General features: G+C 53.1%; 2 protein-coding genes across 2 annotated transcripts; both read right to left on the bottom strand.

The window, feature by feature from the left end:
* Nucleotides 1-1,275: 1,275 nt before the first annotated feature.
* LOC120325265 (protocadherin gamma-B5-like) lies at nucleotides 1,276-16,955 on the bottom strand. Its single transcript, XM_039391097.1, has 3 exons — nucleotides 14,616-16,955; nucleotides 1,335-1,504; nucleotides 1,276-1,285 (listed from the first exon to the last, which is right to left on the bottom strand). Exons 1-3 carry the CDS (start codon nucleotides 16,953-16,955, stop codon nucleotides 1,276-1,278), a joined length of 2,520 nt encoding a protein of 839 aa, XP_039247031.1.
* On the bottom strand, nucleotides 10,254-13,159 carry LOC120325264 (protocadherin gamma-A10-like). The gene has a single exon (XM_039391094.1). The coding sequence runs from the start codon at nucleotides 12,804-12,806 to the stop codon at nucleotides 10,254-10,256; it is 2,553 nt and encodes an 850-aa protein (XP_039247028.1). The 5' UTR covers nucleotides 12,807-13,159.
* Nucleotides 16,956-22,570: the final 5,615 nt, after the last annotated feature.

The raw sequence follows: 22,570 nt of genomic DNA, 5'->3' as shown, positions 1-22,570 counted from the left end.
TTAACATGGCGTGCAAAGTATTCTGAATCTACTCTTCTGTGGTAGGAAAGCACAGCATCTTCCCTGCAACTGCACAGCTTTTTGTGTCAGTCGTTCTCTAGTGTTTTCTCACTGAGCATCCACACTCGAACACCTCCAGCCAGAGTAGATTCCCTGAGCAATTGCACACAGAAATGATGAAGATCCCTTCTCAAAAGCAGCCATTCTAGGGACTGCCTTTCCCTCTCTGCTTTTTTACTTTTCACTTGCACATCCGAGGCTGCTCTGAATCAACCTGCGTTGCTTCCCTTCTTCAACCACTGCGTCAGAATTTTTAATTACAGCCTTACACAACAGACCGTGCATATACCACTTACTGCTCCATTCTTGATCACAGCCTTAGCGAAAGACACTATCAATCAAAGAATACATAAATTTTGCGGGAAAAAAATATTAAAATGAAATACAAGTTAAAAACAAAATCAAACTAACCAACTAATGAACAAACAACAACAACAACAAACCAAAAAAACCGACATGAATTCATTTCTTAAAACTCATTCAATGACTCCGTAGAAAAGCCATTTCAGGACCGGTAAACTACCACACATGATGGAACTCTTAATGATAAATAACTGCAGAAAAAGAACAAAGAAAGCGCTGGTAAAGTCGGAGACGGGTCAGAGATCGATAAATTGATCTCATTACTGCTGTCATTTCTGCAGCTCCCTTACACTACAAGATGGGAAGGCACAGAGTGGAAGGTAGGCATATTCGTTACGGAAGAAAAATTTTTCTTTCATCTAGGCACGTTTCTTTAAAACACAGTAACAATAAAAAAAGAAAAAAAAATTTTTCTTCAGACAACAAATCAGTCGCAATGCATCTATTCGGCAAACCATGGTCAGGAAGGAAAAATCACATCACTGAAAGTCAATCATATTCCAAACTCTGCCATACAGAATTAGTAGATCTCCTTCTAAAAGTAAGGATCTGCCTTCACCGTTACTAACTCGTATTACTTTACACAACACAAGCGTTGCAGAAAACCGTGAACCTGAACATTTGAAAAACAGAGGGGTGGTGTCAATACGTTATCACTCTGACAGGAGAAAAGCAAAACTGAAAGCAGGCCTTTTCAAGTCCACTAAGGTTTTTTGCAGCATAAGCTGAAAGACAAGAACTTCCAACTGAGCCGACATCTGTGACACCTCATGAGGCAGAGTGCCCGCTCCCAAAGCCTGCTGCCTAAACGGGGCAGTTATGACAGGCGCTAATTGGAAAGGGAGACCGGCGCTAACTGCACCTGAAAAGAAACAAAGCCAAAGAGCCCACTGCCGCCACCCCGTCGTTACGAAAAGCTCAGAGAGAAGGAGTGAAAGTGCTTACAGACCTGCGGTGCGTCGGGATCGGCGGGCAGCTCTCCCGCGACGGCGCTGCTGCTCGGGCTCGGCTTCTCGCAGGGCTCCCCGGCCACAAGCTCCTCCGCGGGCACGATGGGCAGCGGCGGCGGCGGCCAAGCGGCCTCGAGGTTGGCGCGGGGCGGCGCCGCCACGCACAGGTTGTAGGAGTAGGGCAAGGTGCCCTCGCAGAAGTCGGCCGGGAAGGCGGCGCCGGCCAGCGACAAGCGCTGCGCGCCCAGGCAGCGCAGCACGCCGGGCGGCCCGGCCCGCCGCAGCCGCGCCAGCACGGCCAGCGCCACGCTCAGCACCAACAGCGCCGACAGCAGCGCCAGCGCCAGCACCAGATAGAACTGCAGCTCGCCCGCCGCCTCGGCGCCCGCCGCCCGCTCGCTCAGCTCCGGCAGCGCCTCCTGCAAGCTCTCGGCCAGCACCACGTGCAGCGTGGCCGTGGCCGACAGCGCCGGCTCGCCGTGGTCCTTCACCACGGCCACCACGCGCTGCTTGGCCGCGTCCCTCTCCGACACGGCCCGCGCCGTGCGCACCTCGCCGCTCTGCAGCCCCACGCGGAACAGCGCCGGCTCCGACGCCTGCACCAGCTCGTACGACAGCCACGCGTTGCGCCCCGCGTCCGCGTCCACCGCCACCACCTTGCCCACCAGGTACCCGGACGACGCCGAACGCGGCACCACCTCGAAAGCCGAACCCACCGAGCCCGACGCCGCCGGCGGGGGCGGGTAGAGCACCCGCGGCGCGTTGTCGTTCTGGTCGAGCACGAAGACGCGCACCGTGGCCGTCGAGCTGCGCGCCGGCGACCCGCCGTCCTGCGCTCGCACGGCCACCAAGAACTCGCGGCACTGCTCGTAGTCCAACGAGCGCTGCGCGTACACCGCGCCGCTCCGCGCCTCCACCGACACCAGCGGCGCCGCGCCCGCCGCGCCCGCGCTGCCGCCCGACAGCCAGTAGCTCACGCGCCCGTTCGCGCCCGCGTCCAAGTCCCGAGCCACAACGCGCAACACCAGCGCGCCCACCGCGTTGTTCTCCCGCACGTACGCGCTGTACGACGCCTCCTCGAACACCGGCGCGTTGTCGTTCACGTCCGACACCTCCAGCAACAGCTCCGCCACGCTCGATAGCGCCGGGCTGCCCCGGTCCCGGGCCACCACCGTCACGCGGTGCTCGGACGCCTGCTCGCGGTCCAGCGCGCTCGCCGTCACCACTTTGTAAGAGCCGCCCGACGACGCCACGATCGACAGCGGCGCCTCTCCCGACAGCTCGCACGACACCTCACCGTTCTCGCCGGAGTCGGGATCGTTCACGTTTAGCAGGGCAACCACGGTGCCGGCTGGAGCGTCCTCGGGCACGGGGGTCGACAGCGACAGAATGGTGATTTCGGGGGCGTTGTCGTTCTCGTCTGTGATGTCTATTCGCACTTCGCAGTGATCAGTGAACCCGCCGCCGTCCGTCGCCTCCAGGCTGAAGCTGTACTTACTCTTCTCCTCGAAGTCCAGAGGACCAGAAGTTCTGATCTCGCCACTCTCGCTGTCGACAGAGAATAAAGCGCTGATGGAGTCCGAGACGTCCCCGAAGGAGTAGGAGACCCGCCCATTGGACCCCGCGTCCGCATCAGTGGCCCTCACTCGCAGCACCAGCGACCCCGCCGGCAGATTCTCCGCCACTCGAGTCTCGTACACTGTTTTGCTGAATACAGGCGGGTTGTCATTGGCATCAGATACGTTGACACGAACCTGAACAGTCCCGGACCTCGCTGGGTCTCCGCCATCCACTGCCGTCAGCACCAGCTCAAAGGAGCTCTGCTTCTCTCTGTCCAACGCTTTCTCCAGCACTAATTCAGGCTGCTTCTTTCCACCTGGTCTCTCCTTCATGGACAGAGAGAAGGACGGGTTGCTGCTGAGCTCATAAGTCAGCAGTGAGTTGCTGCCCACGTCCGCATCTCGGGCCATCTCCAGAGGAAAACGAGTGCCGGGAGGGATCCATTCACCGATCTCGAGTTCCAAAACAGCCTTCCTGAAGACCGGGGAGTTGTCATTCACGTCCTCAATGGACACCTCGACATGGAAGACGTTTAGCGGGTTGTGCACCAGCGCCTCGAAGCTGATCGAGCAGGACAACGACTCGCCGCACAGCTCCTCCCGGTCCAGCCTCTCGCTCACGTACAGGTTCCCGTTCTCCTCGCTCACCGTTAAGTATTTCAGCTGCTTTTTGCCGGCAGACGCCACCCGCAGCTTGCGCGCCGGCAGCTCGTCGGCGCTGAGCCCCAGGTCCCGGGCCAGCGGCCCCACCAGCGAGCCTCTGGGCAGCTCCTCGGCCATGGAGTAGCGGAGCCGCTCCGCCGCCGCCCGCCAGCACAGCCACAGCAGCACAGCGCCCAGCACCGCCGCTCGCCCGCCGCCCGGCCCGCCGCTCGGCCTCCGCCCGCCCGACATCGCCCACAGCGCTCGCTCGCCGAGCTCGCCAGGCTCCTGCCGCCGCCCCGCCTCCCTCGCAGCCGCTCGGCGCAGCCACAGCAGCGCCCGACAAAGCAAACCCGGACCGCCGCCGCCTCCCACTCGCACGCCTCTGCTGCCCGCGCCGCCTCTCGCCTCTGCTGCCCGTGCCGCTGCCGCTCTGGCCCGCACTGCCCGCCCGAGCCAGCAGCCTGCGGGGACAGCACGCACAGGCGGCGGCGGCGGCGGCTCCAGCAACGCTCGCCGGCGGCCCAACAGCGGCACCCGGAGGCGCCGACACAACACTGCAGCCGCCTCACGCCCGCGCTCGGCGGGGAACAACTTTGGCCCGGGATGGGGCTGCAACGGCCCTGGGGTCTCTCCTCCATTCCAATCAGCAATCAAAGCAGGACCTGCTTAATGTGCTTCCTAAGGCCTTTGGAACCGAGATGCGCCCTCGGGTGCTTTTAGGTCATTATCGCAGTCAGAAGCAAATATTCATAAATATTCATAGCAGAGTGATAAAGGAAGGAACTCAGCTGCTCTTAATAAAACCAGGCTCAACTATAGGACCAATACACGATAATATAGGGAAGACTTCAAGAGCATTTTTGAACTGTGTTAGATCTTTTGAAATCTTCTGCATTTATTACCTGGGATAAATTAACCTGAGAAATGGATCAGCCTAAAGCAATGGAAGCAATATCTATGCTAAGGGAGCAGAGTTAAGTTACTCTTTTGTCTGTGATCCTTGAAACATCCTTCTTTTCCTCTCCATACTTGAGAGGCTGACAGTAGGAAACTGCAAAACCACACCAAGTCCTTCATAGATTCAAACAATGGTTTTAGTTGGAAGGGTTCTTTCAAGGTCATTGAAAGCATGCATTGCTCTAGCTGGTGTCTCACAAAAAGAGCTTAGAGGGAGTGAACCACCCCTATCACCCTGTTTGCCTTATTACCTCTTATACTGTGCAGGATACAACTTTCTAAGCAGCAAGTGCATTTTGCCAAATCATGTCCCATTTTACCACCCACCAGTAACCCCATGTACTTCTCTGCAAAGCTCTTCCCAATTCCCTACTGCCTACTGGAACTGCAGATTGCCCTGACCCAGGTGCAGAACCTTTCCCTTGGCCTTGTTGAACTTCAGGATGTTTTCACGGGTCCACTTCTCCAACCTATCAAGGTCCCTCTTCCCTCTCATGAATCAACTGAGCTTGGTGTCAGCTGCACATTTGCTGAGGGTGTGCTCAATCCCAGTGTCTATGAAGATACTAAACAGTACTGCTCCCAGGAAGGACTCTGCAAGGACAAGTTGCAGGTTTGCATTTGGACATTCAGCTGTTCTATGTAAGTCTTTGGAGGTGACTATCCAGCCAGTTCCTCATCCATGTAACAGTCTCCAGATGAGTGTCCAGCATGTTCTGGGCAACTGTGTGAGAGACACTCTGCACATATTCTCCCACCGGCCCCTGGTCAGTTCATAGAAGCCTTGGCTTCACTGGGTGACCACTGCATTTGGAGGATTGCAGTAGAGGTGGTTTGGCACTGTTACACTACAGATAAGTGTGCCTGGGTGAGCACATCGGCCTGTGAAAGCTTCCCCTTCACAGCTGTAAACATCACAGGTGTGTGCAGGAACTGCACCTGCACTGGGACAGCTGGAAGAGAAATGACCTTCCACATAAGAGAGACAGCCTGAGGTTGAGCTCATGACACCAAGAAAGGCAAGAGTTGGGAACACACAGAAAGGAACAGATCAGGTGTAACAATATTTCATAGGCCTCACTTACTGTGCCAAAGCAGCTCAGATTGCATGGTACCCCAGCAGGTACATGTAGGTGTTACCTGTGACATTTGATGAGCAAGGGAATGACCATGTCCTTCTACAACCTCACACACAGAGCTCTCCTGTCTTCTCTTTCCTGCTACACAACTGGCAGCTTTGCTTGTGACCCTCTCATTGCTGGCAAAATTTACCATGAGATGATAATGCACTACAAGAACACCAAGAAGGGAGGGACATTTGCCTGCTCACCACCATTCTGAGAAGAAATGGAAGGATTCTAAACACTGAAAATTATAAACCCCCAAAATAAAAGAGGAGTGGTCATCCAACAGAGAATGGCTCATCAAAGGAATGACTAAGAGTGAATTTTCTGCCTTCTTTTACCACACACACTGTTCCACAGACTTACAGCTTCTGCTAAGGTAATGTTTACATTTATTTGTCCTGACAGTAACAAAACTCAAGACTACCTTCATGTCTCTGGCCTTTCATAGCTGCTGTAGCATGAACAAGAGGCACTAACACACCGTGCATTGCTGAATGAAGCAATGCTGATAAATACAAGGAAACCTGCAGATATGTGAAACTAAGAAACAAAACCCAAAAATGTAAATCAGAGAAGCAAGGCCGAGAAGCATGAGGAGACAAGGGGTGATCAGAGAACCTCACTGGGAAATCTTCGGGCTCTTCACTGGAATTCATCTCTGAAAGCACTTGGAGGTCACTGAGCTCTCAAGTTGCAAGTGCAGCCCTAACATCTTACACTGGACTACCTAATTATGGGATTCATTTTAAGAAAGAGTCATCAGATCTCAGCAATTCTACTGGGTGGCCTGCTCACCTCCCACAGATATCAAGCAGTTTCACAAGCTCAACCTTCAAAGAAATTACAACAGATTCCCTTTTTGCTTTTTCTCCATATTCCTCACACACAAAATTCTGCTTGAGGTGGCTGAAGGAAGTCTTTGCTGCCAAACCACAGACACAGTTTCAAAGGCAGAAGCACTGACCAGAAATGCATAAAAACCCCACGACCTTACAAGAAAGCAAGTCCTGAAAGAAAGTCTGATTGCAACTAAGAAGAAACTCTACATCACTCTACTCTGCAGAGATACAAATGGATAATCAAAGTTTCACATAGGAAAGGTAATTTATTCTACACATCCATCATGGTTCTACAAGCACAGTTTTTCAGGAAATCCTTCATTGCTGGAGGACTGTCAATGTATTTCAGGACAGGGATACCAGGACAAAAGGAAACACAGCACAGACCTTGGCCTCAGACTTGAAATCAAACTATTGACCAGTCAAACCCACACTGACCCAACCATTTTCCTCATTCAAATTCAGCCTCTCCATTTCCTGGCTCTGCATTCACAGCCTTGGGTTGCACCATGGGCAATACCCAACTTCTGACTACATGGCAGCCTCAGCAAAAAGAGCATTTCATTCAGTCCCATGTTAGAGAAACAGATATTCATCAAAGTGTTTGTCTTAGTTGAGGTCCACCTTCAGGGTATGGAGAAGAACTTCTCTCCCACCCTGACAATCACAAGATGTCTTTTGGTGTTTCACACTGAATCATGGAATCAAAGGTTGGGAGAGACCCTCAAGATCATCTGGTCCAACCCTCAGCCCAGCACTACCATAATCACCCCTAAACCATATCCCCAAGTGCCACACCCAGAGGCCTCTCCAACACTTCCAGAGAGGGTGACTCCACCACCTCCCTGGTCAAGTTATTCCAATGTCTGATCACTCTTTCAGAGAAACAAACAAAAAAAGAAAATCAAATATGTAATCTGGATCTCCCATGGTACAGCTTAAGACCATTTTCTGTTCTTCTTTCCCTTAAGACACGGAAGGAGACCAACCTCCACCTCACTACAACTGCTTTTCAAGTAGTTTGGTTGGAAAGGTTCTTTCAAGGTCATTCAATCCCCAGCTCTACCATGGGCAGGAACCCTTTCCACTGGACTAAAACACTCAAAACCTCATCCAAACTCATCGAAACCTCACCCAACCAGAGAAATGAGGTGCCCCCTAAGCTTTCTCTTCTCCACAATAAGTAACCCCTCTTATCTCAAGAGAACTGAGATATCTGAGCTGCTCCTCAGAAGCTTCAACAGCTTTGGTTTGTTCACAGCATTGCCAGGCACAGGGAGGACCAGCTTTACTCCTTGACACAAAGCAAAAAAATAAACAAAACACAGCAAGAGTGAGAAACCATCAGAAGTGTTTGAATCACAGATTCACATTTCAGATTGTGTCAGCTCTGGTAGGAACACAAAGGAAACTGGTTGGTAGGAAGTACACAGGAGGCTCACACAGGAGATCACAGCATAGACCCCAGACACACTCATGTCTTTGGCAGTGAAAAAACAAACAAGTTTGGAATCACAGCTGTGGCCTCATCCAACAACTGGATCAAACTGGACCTTTACACCTCTCTTTTAGCCACCTCACACTGTGCCAGAGTGAACTCCTGCACCAGCCTTTTCTCTGGACAAACAGAACTCTTTTCCCCATCCAAAAACCACACCACAGGAAAGTTAAATCTGCAGATGGACAACATTACAAGAAAAGTTGCACACACAACTTCTTAGATCCCAAGCATCACTAAAAGATTATTCTGATCATTCCAATAATTTGAATAACTTTAAAATGTTATACAGAGCAAAAGCAATCAGCAGCTCAGTTAAAAACCCAATCATCAAATATCAGCTCAAAGGGAACATCACACATGGGCTCTCTGAAAGCTCTACCACTCATAATGTAAGATGTGCTGAACCCAAAACTTGGCCATTTGAGTCCAAACCACGCAATATTAAAAATTAAGACTCTTTCTGACTTATTTTCATAAGGTATAGTTTCAACCCTGGGAGTCAACAAAACACAGGCCATGTCTCCACCAGCACCTCCTCACACACAACACTCTCCTCAAACTCTTCACAGCTCTCATGGTTATCAGAGATCTTCAAGATTGACAGAAAGACCTCCCCAAAAAAGAAATATTTGTCAGACAACGTCTCCTTAGTGTGGATATTATTTGACTTTTCACCCTTGGCATGTCACAAGCAAGAGCATTTCTTACAGTGACAGTTGAAAGAAACATGTCTTGAAAGCCTTTCTCTTTCCAGCTGTAAACAGGAAAGGTAACAAATGTAACAGGCAGGCAAATAGGACAGATCTGATTTTACACACTGTATCGGAGGTAAAGGCCCATCTTGAGATCCTCAAAACAGAAAGGTGGATAGTTAACTCCTGCAGAAATTAAGACTAAAACACTCTTTTAGATCATGTAACTAAGAGTAGGAGACTAATTCAGTTGTTTATGAGGAAGTGAACACACAGCTTGCTCTTCCCAAAGCTCCCACATGACCTTTGTCATAATTACATAATTAAGTTTTGCAGTTACACAATTATGACAACATAAAAACACAAACAAAAAACCCCCCAGGGCTCTCCATGCATCAGGAATACGTCTTCCCGTCAAACACTTTGGGAAGGAAATCCTCACATTGCAAGGTACTACAGGTGGGTAATGAACCCAAAACCAAGAAAAGCATTCCCTTGTGTCCTTCAACAGACCCTCCTGCGCTTGCAGGACTCAAATCCCCGACCCATCACATTATCCAGGATGCTCTTTGAACCATCTAATTTACAAGTACTTGGCACATAAAGCCCAGTTTATCAGACCATTTCTCTTCAATCCACCCACTTCACAGAGATATCTTTACATTTCTGCATAAAGATACATTTGTCTGCTCACTCATTTTCTGTGAAGAAACCTCAAAGTTCTAAAAGGAAAAGAGGAGCAGTGCTCCAGTCAATGTATGCAGACATTCACAGTGGGTCAGTGAAGGTCTGTATAGGGGCAATCACCCTCTCCTTACATCTCCCTCTACACCTTGAGTCTCTCCCCTCACACTCACGCAAGGCTCTTGCCATGACATGTCTTTTATAGCCAAGGCACATCCAGTCTCATTGCACAAGGCTCAACCTCAAAAGACAAGAAATCAGCAAAACACCTCTGCAGTTTCCTCCTGCATTTCATTTTCCATAGGCAGCCACCCAAAACTGGTTTTGACCAGTCACTGCTTTCAACCCAATCCTTCATCTTCATAACAGACAGACAGACATCATCAAGGCACCAGTTGTTGTCCAGCCCATTTCTCTACTGGAAACACAAGGAGCAAAGTATGGATGAATGCAAAGACATTTCCTACTGACCTCCATTATGTATCATCAAGACACATGAAGACTACAAGAGTACAAATTCTGAGCAGCAGAGTTACATACAGCAAAGTCAATATTGCAGTCTAGAGAACCTCACCCAAATCAAGGGTATGTGCCGTTGGGAAGACACCTGAACCTGCAAAGAACACAAACTACAATTTGCTAGTGAGGCAACACACCTGTACAGAAGACCGAGGACTGAAAGGAACACAGGGCTGTTACATGTCAGGGCACAGAAAGCACTTGGTGCATGACGAAAACACAAAGCCTCACTCAAACTTCCAGCCACCATCAGCCTCACTACACCTGCCTCCCCAGCAACCTGGAGCACCGACTAAGGACCCAACGTCCACCTCCCACCAACCAACAGTGTCAATGCAGGAACCTCTGCCAGCTTTGTCAGCAAACTTCCGTACACAGAGAACGAAGTACGGCAGGGAAACAGCAGTAGAGCCGAAGGAGAAGCTTCGCAGAAACACTTTGGTCAGAGGAACTCACCGGGAGAGGGGCGGGGTCCGCCTGCTGGGCACCGGCAGGATCCTCCTCTCCGAGCAGCGGCGCGGGCTCGTCGGGCGGCGGCCGGGCCGGCAGGGTGTCGCAGCAGCTGTCGGCCGAGAAGCGGAGGTGGCTCTTGCGCGAGTCGGCCGTGAGAGACACGTCGTGCGAGTAGGAGTGCAGGAAGGCGCGCACGCCGTCGATGCCCACGAAGTGCGTGGCCGGCACGCCGCGCAAGGCGCCGCTGCCCGCCGCCAGCAGCTGCTGCTGCGAGCGCCGCCAGCGCCGCAGGCGCAGCGCCAGCAGCAGCAGCAGGAAGGCGACGAAGAGGCACGACACGGCGGCCACGGCCAGCACCAGCCAGCGCGTCAGGCTGCCGCCCGCCTCGCCCGCCCCCGCCTCCGCCTCCGCCCGCGCCGCGCTGCCCAGCTCGGCCAGCAGCTCGGCCACGCTCTCGGCCAGCACCACGCTCAGCGTGGCCGTGGCCGACAGCGCCGGCCGCCCGTGGTCCTTCACCCGCACCACCAGGCTCTGCCGCGCCGCGTCGCGGGCCAGTGGCGAGCGCGCCGTGCGCACCTCGCCGCTGTGCAGCCCCACGCGGAACAGCCCCGGCTCCGTCGCCTTGGCCAGCTCGTACGACAGCCACGCGTTCTGACCCGCGTCCGCGTCCACCGCCACCACCTTGGCCACCAGCGCGCCGGCCTCGCTCGACCGCGCCGCCAGCTCCACGCCCGACCACACCGAGCCCGACAAAGCCGCCCCCGCCGCCGGCGGGTACAGCACCTGCGGCGCGTTGTCGTTCTCGTCCACGATCACCAGCCGCACCGACACGTTGCTGCTCAGCGCCGGCGAGCCGCCGTCCTCCGCCCAAACCCACAGCCCCACCTCCTCGTAATCGAACGAGCGCAGCGCGTACAGCGCGCCCGTCTCCGCCTGCACCGACACGTACGACGACAGCGGCCAGCCCCGCACACCACCCTCCCCCAGACGGTACCGCACGCGCGCGTTCTCCCCCCAGTCCGAGTCCGTCGCCCGCACCCGCAGCACCAGCGCGCCCGCCACGTTGTTCTCCGACAGCCGAGCGCTGTAGCGCTCCTGCGAGAACACCGGCGCGTTGTCGTTCACGTCCAGCACCCGCAGACACAGCACCCTGCTGCTCTGCAGCGACGGACCACCGCCGTCGGCCGCCCGCACCGTCACGTTGTACTCCGACTCCTGCTCCCGGTCCAGCTCTCTCGCTGTCACCACACGGTAGTAGCTGCCCTGTGAGCTCTCCAGCCGGAACGGGAGGCTCCCATCCAGGGAGCAGCGCACCTCGCCGTTGGCCCCCGAGTCCTGGTCCTGCACGTGCAGAAGAGCTACAGCAGTCCCCGAAGGGGCGTCCTCAGAAATCTCACTCAGCGCCCACCGCACGGAAATCTCGGGCACGTTATCGTTTATGTCTGTCACGGTGATCGCGACTTTTGTTGTATCAAAAAGACCACCCCCATCACGTGCCTGTAGCTCCAGTTCGTAGTAGTCGCCGTCCTCAAAGTCCAGGCTCTGCACGAGCGTGATCACTCCTGTCTCGGAGTCCAGATGGAAAATATCCGATGCCATGTCCGTCGCTTTCTTCACCGAATATTTCACGTGACCGTTCAAGCCCTCGTCTGCATCTGTGGCCGTGACGGTGACGAGATCGGAGCCCACGGGCACGTCCTCCGGCACACGCACCGTGTACTCCGCCTGGCTGAACACGGGCGCGTTGTCGTTCGCGTCCAGCACCGTCACGCGGATCCGCGCCGTGCCCGTCCGGGACGGCTCGCCGCCGTCGCTCGCCCTCAGCACCAGCTCGTGAAACGCCGCCTCCTCCCGGTCCAGCGCCTTCGCCAGCACCAGCTCGGGACGCTGATCCCCGCCGGGGCCCGTCTGCACGGCCAGCGAGAAGTGCTCGTCGCCGCTCAGCTCGTAGCTCTGCAGGGAATTCTGTCCAGAGTCGGAGTCGTGAGCGTCTGGGAGGGGAAACCGCGATCCTGTGGCTGTCATCTCGCTTATCCTCTCCTGCAGTTCGATTTCTTTGAAGCTCGGGGCATTGTCGTTAATGTCCGTGATTTCTACTTCGATTTCATAAACTTTCGTTTCCCCCTCCACAATCAGCTCAGAGCGCAGCACGCATTGCTCCACCAGCCGGCACAGCTGCTCTCTGTCGACCCTCTCGGCCGTCACTAAATGTCCCGTCTTCCCATTCAAAGCAAAATACTGCGTCCTACCTCCGGTGACAACGCGGGCGCCACGATCTCGGAGCGCCGGCAGCTGCAGCCCCAGGTCCCTGGCCACGTCACCCACGAACGAGCCCTTGGGCATCTCCTCGGGCACCGAGTAGCGCAGCTGCCCCCACGCCGCCTCCCAGGCCGCCAGCAGGACGCCCCACAGCAGCACTCGCTGCCGCCGGCCCCAGCGCCTCCCCGCCGCGCACATCTCCGCCGCCGCACCGCCGGCACCGCAACACCGCCGGCAGATCCCGGCCACCGATCGCCGATCCGGCTGCCACTCCGGCTACGACTTGCCGTTCCTGGGAAGTGCCTCCCGCCCCTCCGCCTCGCTGTATCTAGGCTCCGCACCGCGGAGACGATCGGAAACAGTCCGCTTTCCGACCCAGGAATCCAGCGATCCAGCGATCGAGCCGGGCCGCAGCGGGCGGGGCTGCAGCGCTCCGACCTTCCTCTCGCTCCTCTCGGTCAACAGCGGCGCCCGCAGCCTCCTCCCGGCACTGCACGCACCGAGCGCCAACGAGACATGCCCGCCCTGCCTTGAGCACGGGAAGCTCAAAAAGACGGAACATTCCCTGCGGAAATGTCGGGTCAAGTCCAGCGGAGACCTGGCGTTATGTTCTTTCTACCGCACAGGAAAATATTGATGGGATTGTGATAATCTATAGATACAAAGTTCTCTTAATATGGCGTGCAGAGTATTCCGAATCTACTCTTTTATGGTAGGAATGCATAATATCTTCCCTGCAACTGCAGAACTTTTTGTGCCAGTCGTTCTCTTTGTGTTTTCTCACTGAGCGTCAACACTGGAACGCCTCCACTCACAGTAGATTCCCAGACCCTGAGCAATTGCACATGGCAGTGATGAAGATTCCTCCTTAGAGAAGACAATCTACGGGCTGCCCTTCTCTCTCTCTTTTTTCTTTTCACTTGCACATCCGAGGCTGCTCTGAATCAGCCTGCATTGCTCTCCTCCAATCAGTACTTCCCAATTTTTTCATTGCACCCTAAATGTAACGCTGTGCTTTTGTATACAGCTTAGTGCTCCATAACTGATCACAGCCTTAGCGAGAGATACTATCAAGCATTTCTTAGATCACATTTAATCTATCTGTAGAAAACCATCTGAGGAACGATAAATAAAGCACCAAACTCTGAATGATAAATAATCGCAGAAACAGAAAAAAAGAAATAAAGCTCTGATAAAATAAACTGATCTCACTACAGCTCCCCTTTTCGGTAGCCCACTTACACCAAAAAATGGGACGGCACAGGGTGGAAGGTAGGTATTTTCCTTAGGGAAGAACAACTCCCCACTCCTCTAGCAAGTTTCCTTAACATTCCCAAATAACAAACAAACAGGTCGCAGTGCATCTACAGGGTAAAGAAGGATCAGGAAGGCAAAATCTCATTACCGAGCGTCAATCGCATTGCCAACTCCACCATGGGGAATTAGCAGATCTCTTTCTAAGATATAAGTATCCACCTTCACCGTTAGTAACCTATATTATTTCACACAACACAAGGTTTGTAGATAAACGTGAGCAATTGAACAAAGAGGTGCTGTCGCTACGTTACTGCTCTGAGAGGAAAATTTAAAAAAGCAGAACGCAGAAGCAGATCTTTACAAGTCCTCTACAGTTTTAGGCAGCATAAGTTGAACGACAAAAACCTCCCAACTGAGCCGACATCTGTGACAGCTCATGAGGCAGGAAGTGCCGGTTGGCAACGCCTGCTGCATAAAACGGGACGGAGTTATTACTCGCGCCTGTGAAAACAGCGACACGCACTAACTGCACTAGAACTGAAACTAACCTCAAGAGCACACTGCCACCTGCACACCCTTAAGAAAAGCTCAGAAGGAGGGAGTAAGGGGCTTACAGACCTGTCGTGCGTCGGGGTCGGCGGGCGGCTCTCCCGGGACGGCGCTGCTGCTCAGACTCGGCTTCTCGCAGGGCTCCCCGGCCACAAGCTCCTCCGCGGGCACGATGGGCAGCGGCGGCGGCGGCCAAGAGGCCTCGGCGGCCAAGCGGGGCGGCGCCGCCACGCACAGGTTGTAGGAGTAGGGCAAGGTGCCCTCGCAGAAGTCGGCCGGGAAGGCGGCGCCGGCCAGCGACAAGCGCTGCGCGCCCAGGCAGCGCAGCACGCCGGGCGGCCCGGCCCGCCGCAGCCGCGCCAGCACGGCCAGCGCCACGCCCAGCACCAACAGCGCCGACAGCAGCGCCAGCGCCAGCACCAGATAGAACTGCAGCTCGCCCGCCGCCTCGGCGCCCGCCGCCCGCTCGCTCAGCTCCGGCAGCGCCTCCTGCAAGCTCTCGGCCAGCACCACGTGCAGCGTGGCCGTGGCCGACAGCGCCGGCTCGCCGTGGTCCTTCACCACGGCCACCACGCGCTGCTTGGCCGCGTCCCTCTCCGACACGGCCCGCGCCGTGCGCACCTCGCCGCTCTGCAGCCCCACGCGGAACAGCGCCGGCTCCGACGCCTGCACCAGCTCGTACGACAGCCACGCGTTGCGCCCCGCGTCCGCGTCCACCGCCACCACCTTGCCCACCAGGTACCCGGACGACGCCGAACGCGGCACCACCTCGAAAGCCGAACCCACCGAGCCCGGGGCCGACGCCGCTCCCGGGGCCGCCGGCGGGGGCGGGTAGAGCACCCGCGGCGCGTTGTCGTTCTGGTCGAGCACGAAGACGCGCACCGTGGCCGTCGAGCTGCGCGCCGGCGACCCGCCGTCCTGCGCCCGCACGGCCACCAAGAACTCGCGGCACTGCTCGTAGTCCAACGAGCGCTGCGCGTACACCGCGCCGCTCCGCGCCTCCACCGACACCAGCGGCGCCGCGCCCGCCGCGCCCGCGCTGCCGCCCGACAGCCAGTAGCTCACGCGCCCGTTCGCGCCCGCGTCCAAGTCCCGAGCCACAACGCGCAACACCAGCGCGCCCACCGCGTTGTTCTCCCGCACGTACGCGCTGTACGACGCCTCCTCGAACACCGGCGCGTTGTCGTTCACGTCCGACACCTCCAGCAACAGCTCCGCGCTGCTCCACAGCGCCGGGCTGCCCCGGTCCCGGGCCACCACCGTCACGCGGTGCTCGGACGCCTGCTCGCGGTCCAGCGCGCTCGCCGTCACCACTTTGTAAGAGCCGCCCGACGACGCCACGATCGACAGCGGCGCCTCTCCCGACAGCTCGCACGACACCTCACCGTTCTCGCCGGAGTCCGGGTCATGGACGTTCAGCAGGGCCACCACAGTGCCGACCGGTGCGTCTTCAGGTACGGGGCTCGACAGTGACAGAATGGTGATTTCGGGTGTGTTGTCGTTCTCGTCTGTGACGTCTATCTGAACTTCACAGTAACCAATGAGTCCGCCCCCGTCCCTCGCTTCTAGAGCGAACCTGTATATATTCGTCTCCTCGAAATCGAGGGGCCTCTCGGTGCTGATCTCACCGCTCTCTTTGTCGATAGAGAACAACTCGCGGATCCCGGCCGGGACGTTGACAAAGGAGTAGGAGACCCGCCCATTGGACCCCGCATCTGCATCTGTGGCCCGCACCTGCAGCACCAGCGAACCTGCCGGCAAATTCTCAGCCACTCGAGCCTCGTAGACGTTTTTGCTGAACACGGGCGGGTTGTCATTTAAGTCCGTCACGTTGACCCGAACCTGGACAGTCCCGGACCTCGCTGGGTCCCCCCCATCCACTGCCGTCAGCACCAGCTCAAAGGAGCTCTGCTTCTCTCTGTCCAACGCTCTCTCCAGCATTAATTCCGGCTGCATTTTTCCACTCGTGATCTCTTTCAAGGCCAGACTGAAGGACGGGTTGCTGGTGAGTTGATAAGTAATCAGGGAATTACTTCCCACGTCCGCATCTTGGGCCATCTCCAGAGGAAAACGAGCACCTGGAACCGTCCATTCACCGATCTCGAGGTCCAGGGCATCCTTGCTGAAGACCGGGGAGTTGTCATTCACGTCCTCAATGGCCACTTCGACACGGAAGACGTTGAGCGGGTTGTGCACCAGCGCCTCAAAGCTGACCGAGCAGGACGCCAACTTGCCGCACAGCTCCTCCCGGTCCAGCCTCTCGCTCACGTACAGGTTCCCGTTCTCCTCGCTCACCGAGAAGTATTTCAGCTGCTTTTTGCCGGCAGACGCCACCCGCAGCTTGCGCGCCGGCAGCTCGTCGGCGCTGAGCCCCAGGTCCCGGGCCAGCGGCCCCACCAGCGAGCCTCTGGGCAGCTCCTCGGCCATGGAGTAGCGGAGCCGCTCCGCCGCCGCCCGCCAGCACAGCCACAGCAGCACAGCGCCCAGCACCGCCGCTCGCCCGCCGCCCGGCCCGCCGCTCGGCCTCCGCCCGCCCGACATCGCCCACAGCGCTCGCTCGCCGCGCTCGCCAGGCTCCTGCCGCCGCCCCGCCTCCCTCGCAGCCGCTCGGCGCAGCCACAGCAGCGCCCGACAAAGCAAACCCGGACCGCCGCCGCCTCCCACTCGCACGCCTCTGCTGCCCGCGCCGCCTCTCGCCTCTGCTGCCCGTGCCGCTGCCGCTCTGGCCCGCACTGCCCGCCCGAGCCAGCAGCCTGCGGGGACAGCACGCACAGGCGGCGGCGGCGGCGGCTCCAGCAACGCTCGCCGGCGGCCCAACAGCGGCACCCGGAGGCGCCGACACAACACTGCAGCCGCCTCACGCCCGCGCTCGGCGGGGAACAACTTTGGCCCGGCCCTGGGGTCTCTCTTCTGGTATTATCAGCAAGCGCCAAAGTACTCGCTTAATGCTAAGTAGGAACCCTAATGATTACAGCAGCTACTGCAGTCTAATACCGATTTTTTTTCTGTTGGTTTCTTTTGTAGCTGTAATAGACATATCAACCACTATTGCACCTTACCAAAGACTTTGGCATCTTGTGGTGTGCATTGGCACGAAACTTAAGAAGGAAATATTTCTTGCAGGGCAATTATGTGTTTCCAGATTGTTTCCCTCATGCACAGCCAGAGAACTGAAGCCAAAAGTAGATTGCTCACATGCTTTAGAAATCATGTGTTTCACTGGTACCTGAGATACCATTTCTCTAGCTTCTCTGAGTAGAGGGTGTAAGGCAAAAGCAGATTTATACAATGCTAAGACTTGAAGAGAAATGTGAAGCCTAAAGCAGTGGAACTGCACCCATGACACTGTACATACCTGGCACAGGAAAAGAAAGTACAAAGCAGTGTAAGCTCTTTGCCCTCTGTCCATACTTACACTCTGAATCTTCTTCCACCCATAAAACCTCCTGTGCTTTTGATGGAAACTCAAAAATCAGGCTTGTTTTAAGAACAGATTTCCCATTTCCATTGTTTTGATTTTGTGAACCTCCAGGCAAAAGTCCCATCACCTGGCCAGTCCATTGTAGGACCACAAAATCAGCCAAAAGATTTTCAGTGAATTCTGATTGTTCATACACAGATCCCAAACCTCCATCTGACCTCATCGGGGCAGATACTACAGTCCTGTGTTTTTCAGTTGCTTTACCAGAACTCTGCCTTAGAAACTCATCCCCATAGCACCTGAAAACTCATGGAGGCCTCAAGATGTAAGCTAAGCAAGCTGCAGTGATTTCAAAGGGCTAGTAGGTCTCTCCTGACTGGATTGAATGACTTTACTAAGCGTCAGAATAACAGAAATCCCTGGCACTTGCTAAATCAAATACCCTCCACTGCCACACATGGCACTGTTCATTCCCTACTGTGACACATCCAGGCTTGTGCCCTGTAGGAAATCATATAGAGAGGCACCTAAATGTGTGCCCCTCAGAGACTTAAGGATCCCCAAGTAAGTGGGCTTGGCCAGCAGCACTTCACAGTTACCCTCTTGGATTAAACAATGGGAAGGGCTGTGTGCAGGTTCTTCACAAGGTCCTCTCGCTCAATTCTGAGCATTTCTAATAAACAAAACCAAAAGCTCCAACTGAATCAAACCAGGTAAATACTGGACACCTGCAATGTACAGGTGCTTTGCCACATCTCTGCCTTCTAGATTCACTTCACTGAAGTCTGAATGTACAAGTGAGGCCCTCAAATCTTACACTTGTACAGTAGTGGGTTTCCTTTCTGCAAATTTAGCTGTTCTTGTCAATTTTCTACTTCATGGTATGTTAATCTCCTGGGAATAAGAAGCTGCAAGGGCCTTATCAAAGGCCTTTGAGCTGAATAGAAGTACTTAGGAGAGACCCTGTAATAACTTCTGCTTCAGATTCCTCACACACAACACTGTCTTCATTTGGGTCTCAACCAAAGTCACTGTTTGCTGCAAAAGAGCCCTCACAAGTGGGAAACATGAACCATGATCTTCCAGGAAACAAAGCCTGAAGTAAGATCCAAGGTGGAAAATGCAAACACCACTTTTATGAACTTCTTATCAAAAAGTAACTTAGATATGTAGATGGAGAAAGGACTTCTCACAGAAGGAATTCCACCCCTCTGTTGTTTTTCTCCTCACTCTCCAACCCTACACAACTTGCAGCTTTGATTTTGACATTCAGAATTTCCCAAAACCTCTTCTAGAGGATAATGCATCACAACCATACAAAGAAGGGAAATACACTTCCATCATTCTGAGAAGAAACATCATTTTTCAAATGCAGAGGAATGACAAATGGACAAATTAAAAGAGGAATGGCCATTGGACAGAGACTGCTTCATCAAACTATGCACTTGGGGGGAATCTCTGCAACTCTTTGATCACATTCCCTGATCCACAAAGATGTGACTTCTTCTTAGGTCATCTTTGCATCTGCTAACCCATGACAAAATTAGAACACAGATGTACCCTCTCCTATCTCCTGCTTCCTCACTAGCTGTAACATGACAAGGAGAAAAAGTCAGACAAGCCATGAAAGGAAGCATAAACTCACTAGGCAGGCATGGAAAGTCATCCCTGAGAGCAGCAGGAACCCATTGAGGACTCAAGCTGTAAATGTCACCCCCTGAAGTCTTACTCCAGACAACAAAGATGATTTCATTTTATATAAATAAGTTAACTATTTAATATAGTCAACAGCTCTCATCAGTTTTCCTACCGTGTGGCCTGCTCACCTCTCACAAACATGAAGCCCTATATTTAAAGGTCTTATTGTGGGCCTCTTTCTCACCCTGTCTTCAGAGAAAGCATAACAGATTCTCTTTAAGATTCTATTTCTACTTCTTCACATATAAAAAATTAACTTGGGTGGTTGAAATAAGTATTTGCTGCTAAACAACACCCACAGTTTCAAATGAAAAAGTACTGATCAGAAATGGGGGAAAGGAACCACGACCTTCCAGGAAAGAAAGGTCTGAGCCAAAGTGTAGTTACAACTATGAAGAAACTCTACATCACAAAGTCACAAGGAAGATGTAATTTTGAATGAAGAGGTTTCACAGAGCAGCAGAGTGACATAGTGAGCATCAACTCAGGCCTTTCCCACTGTGTGTAAATTTGACTGTGAGCCAACCACTTCATCCCATAAATAATGAGCTGTCCTTGAGCTCTTCATGCGAGGCATCAAGACTGTATGGCAATGATCTCCCATTGAAGTGGGATGGCTCACAAGGTTGCTCCTCAAGGCTGAAAGCCCTTTTACCAATGACAGAGTCCAATTTCACCTCTCCCTGAAGTTTAGCTGGACTGCCTGCCAGGTGACTCTCTCCTTCAGCAGGCACATCTCTCGGGGTTAGAAAGTCCTTAGGTGAGACTAAGACATCTATCCTTACCCAAGGCACTGACAATCCTTACCCAAGGCACTGACAATCCTCACCTGCAACAGATCTTTACTAAGTGGATGGAAACTAAACACAAATTAAATGCATGCAGCTAATTCCATTAAATACAAACCATTGTCCAAGTCTAAAACTAAGATTGGACCTGACTGTACCCAAGTTACATCAGCAGGTTAGGTAGCAGGAATGTCCACTCTGAAACTTGTGACTCAGCATGAGGAACTCCCTCACTCGTTTCAATCTCCAGTCTCTGTGTAAATAATTCCAGGTTGATTCTGAGTCAATTCTCCTTAGTACTAAATAATAGATATTGCACCCACCCACACCTAAGATCCATCAGGAGTTAAGGAAACAAGGGGATCCATACGATAATAATCCTTTTTATATTTCAACACTGAAAGTAACAGATAGAACCTTGCTATCAAACTTTGCTATGATGCATTTCTACAACATATTAAAGCCACTTTTGTTAATACCCCTGACAGGGAAGCATTAAGGAATCTAGCCATACATCTAGCCATACATCAGGCCTCTAAATGCAGAGTTCTTGGACAAATGCTTGATTATCAGAGGACTACAGTTGCCTTTCAGGACAGGGAAACTCAAATCACAGACAAAAATGACACAGACCTTGACACCAGGCAAGAAATCAAAACATTGATCAGCCAAAACCACATTGACTCACATGTTTTCCTGGTACAAAGTCAGCCTCTCACCCTCCTTGCTCTGCATTCACAGCCTCTTTCACACCATGGACAAATCCAACTTCTGACCACAGGTCAACCACAAGTGACAGAGCAGATGGTTCATTCAGCAAGATTTTAGGGAAAGAGAAATCTTTGTCTTGGCAGCTGAACACCTTCAAGGTATGGAAGAGAACTCCTCCTGCAGCCTGAGAGTTTGAACAGATCTCTCTGGTTTTAAGAACTATCAGCCAAACTGAGGCCCACTTTTAGAACATGAGAAGAAACAAGAACAAAAAAAGTAAAAACGGGAAACTCGCAATAATGTAGGAATCTTACCTTAACATTTCCAAATATAACTGTAGCAAGAAGAGGACTGATTATCGAGAGGTACAGTTCTCCAACTCATTTCTTTGGAAAGCAGGGAAAACACACAGAAGCACAATTATTGGATCCATACAACAGCCAGGGGAAATGGAACACTCTACCAACCTTTTAGACATTCCGAAATACACCACAGCAAACGCTTCCACCTGCCCTGTGTCTGTGCAGACAGAATGTTTCAGCATGTCCAAACATCATGCAACAAGGCAAGCTGCCCTTTATTGACAGACATCATTGGAAGAAAATTTTCCCTTTTTCTCCTTCTGGAGAACAAGGATCACAACACAGATCCATGCATAAGCCATTCTCTGCTCATCACACTCATTTCAAGAAACCTGAAATGTTCTAAGGGGCATAACCAAGATGCAGCTCAGTTAAAGACTGAGTCACCAGAATCGACTCAAACACACCATCATTCTTCCCCAGCACACGGACCTTTTGGAAGAATCTGCCACCTTTAATGCAAAGATGGAGTGTTCTTATCCCAGAACTTACACCACTCACGTGAACCGTGCCTTGTCCATTGCAGCGGCTTTTAAAATAAGTGGCTTCCTGGCACATACTTCAAATAACAAGCCCCAGACTCAGAAACTCCTGACAAACAAACCCTCCCATCCATATGTTCCCACCAATTTTAATACCAACAAAACATCACTAGTGACTTCCTATAAGCAAGAGCCACTTAATAACATCTGAAAGGTTGGTCAAGACTGCAGAAAGATTAGTCCAACCACAATGAAACTCTACACCACAACCTTACAAGGGTCTAGAGCTAGAAAAAGTCACATTTCACACAGCAGTTTAACACACAGAACCCCTGAAGCATGGTTGCCCTTCCATGGTTATTGCTTGCAGCCAAATTCATCAGAGGATTGTCACCCCCTTTCTGGACACAGGAAAGGGGCACTTCATGTCAGTGACACAAGGCCTTGGCACTAGGCATGACATGAAAGAATCCCCAGGGTGGCTTTGGGGTCAGTCTCTCTCTCCTTGATCTTGCACTGACTTCTCACCATGAGTAGGTGAAAAACAAGATCAGTGATTCTATGGACATTTTCAGATAAAGTTTTGAACACACACAGGCCCACCTTTACCTCATCAAGACAAACAAGGCCACAGTTTAATTACTCTTTACAGGGAGTAGCAAGAGCAGTAGGAAAGGAAACTGATGAACTCACA

The sequence above is a fragment of the Pipra filicauda genome, unplaced genomic scaffold, assembly GCF_003945595.2.
Source record: "Pipra filicauda isolate LSUMZ 115617 unplaced genomic scaffold, ASM394559v2 scaffold906_size54733_pilon, whole genome shotgun sequence".
NCBI classification, from domain to species: domain Eukaryota; kingdom Metazoa; phylum Chordata; class Aves; order Passeriformes; family Pipridae; genus Pipra; species Pipra filicauda.
The sequence above is the reverse complement of the archived record's forward strand: the minus strand, read 5'-3'. Positions and strand labels throughout refer to the sequence as shown.

Coding starts and splice junctions, on each gene's coding strand:
- LOC120325264 (XM_039391094.1), bottom strand. CDS start 12,806: ATGTGCGCGGCGGGGAGGCGCTGGGGCCGGCGGCAGCGAGTGCTGCTG.
- LOC120325265 (XM_039391097.1), bottom strand. CDS start 16,955: ATGTCGGGCGGGCGGAGGCCGAGCGGCGGGCCGGGCGGCGGGCGAGCG. Junction 1,505..14,615: donor CGCCCCGCTTGGCCGCCGAG/GCCTCTTGGCCG, acceptor GCCAACCTCGAG/GCCGCTTGGCCGCCGCCGCC.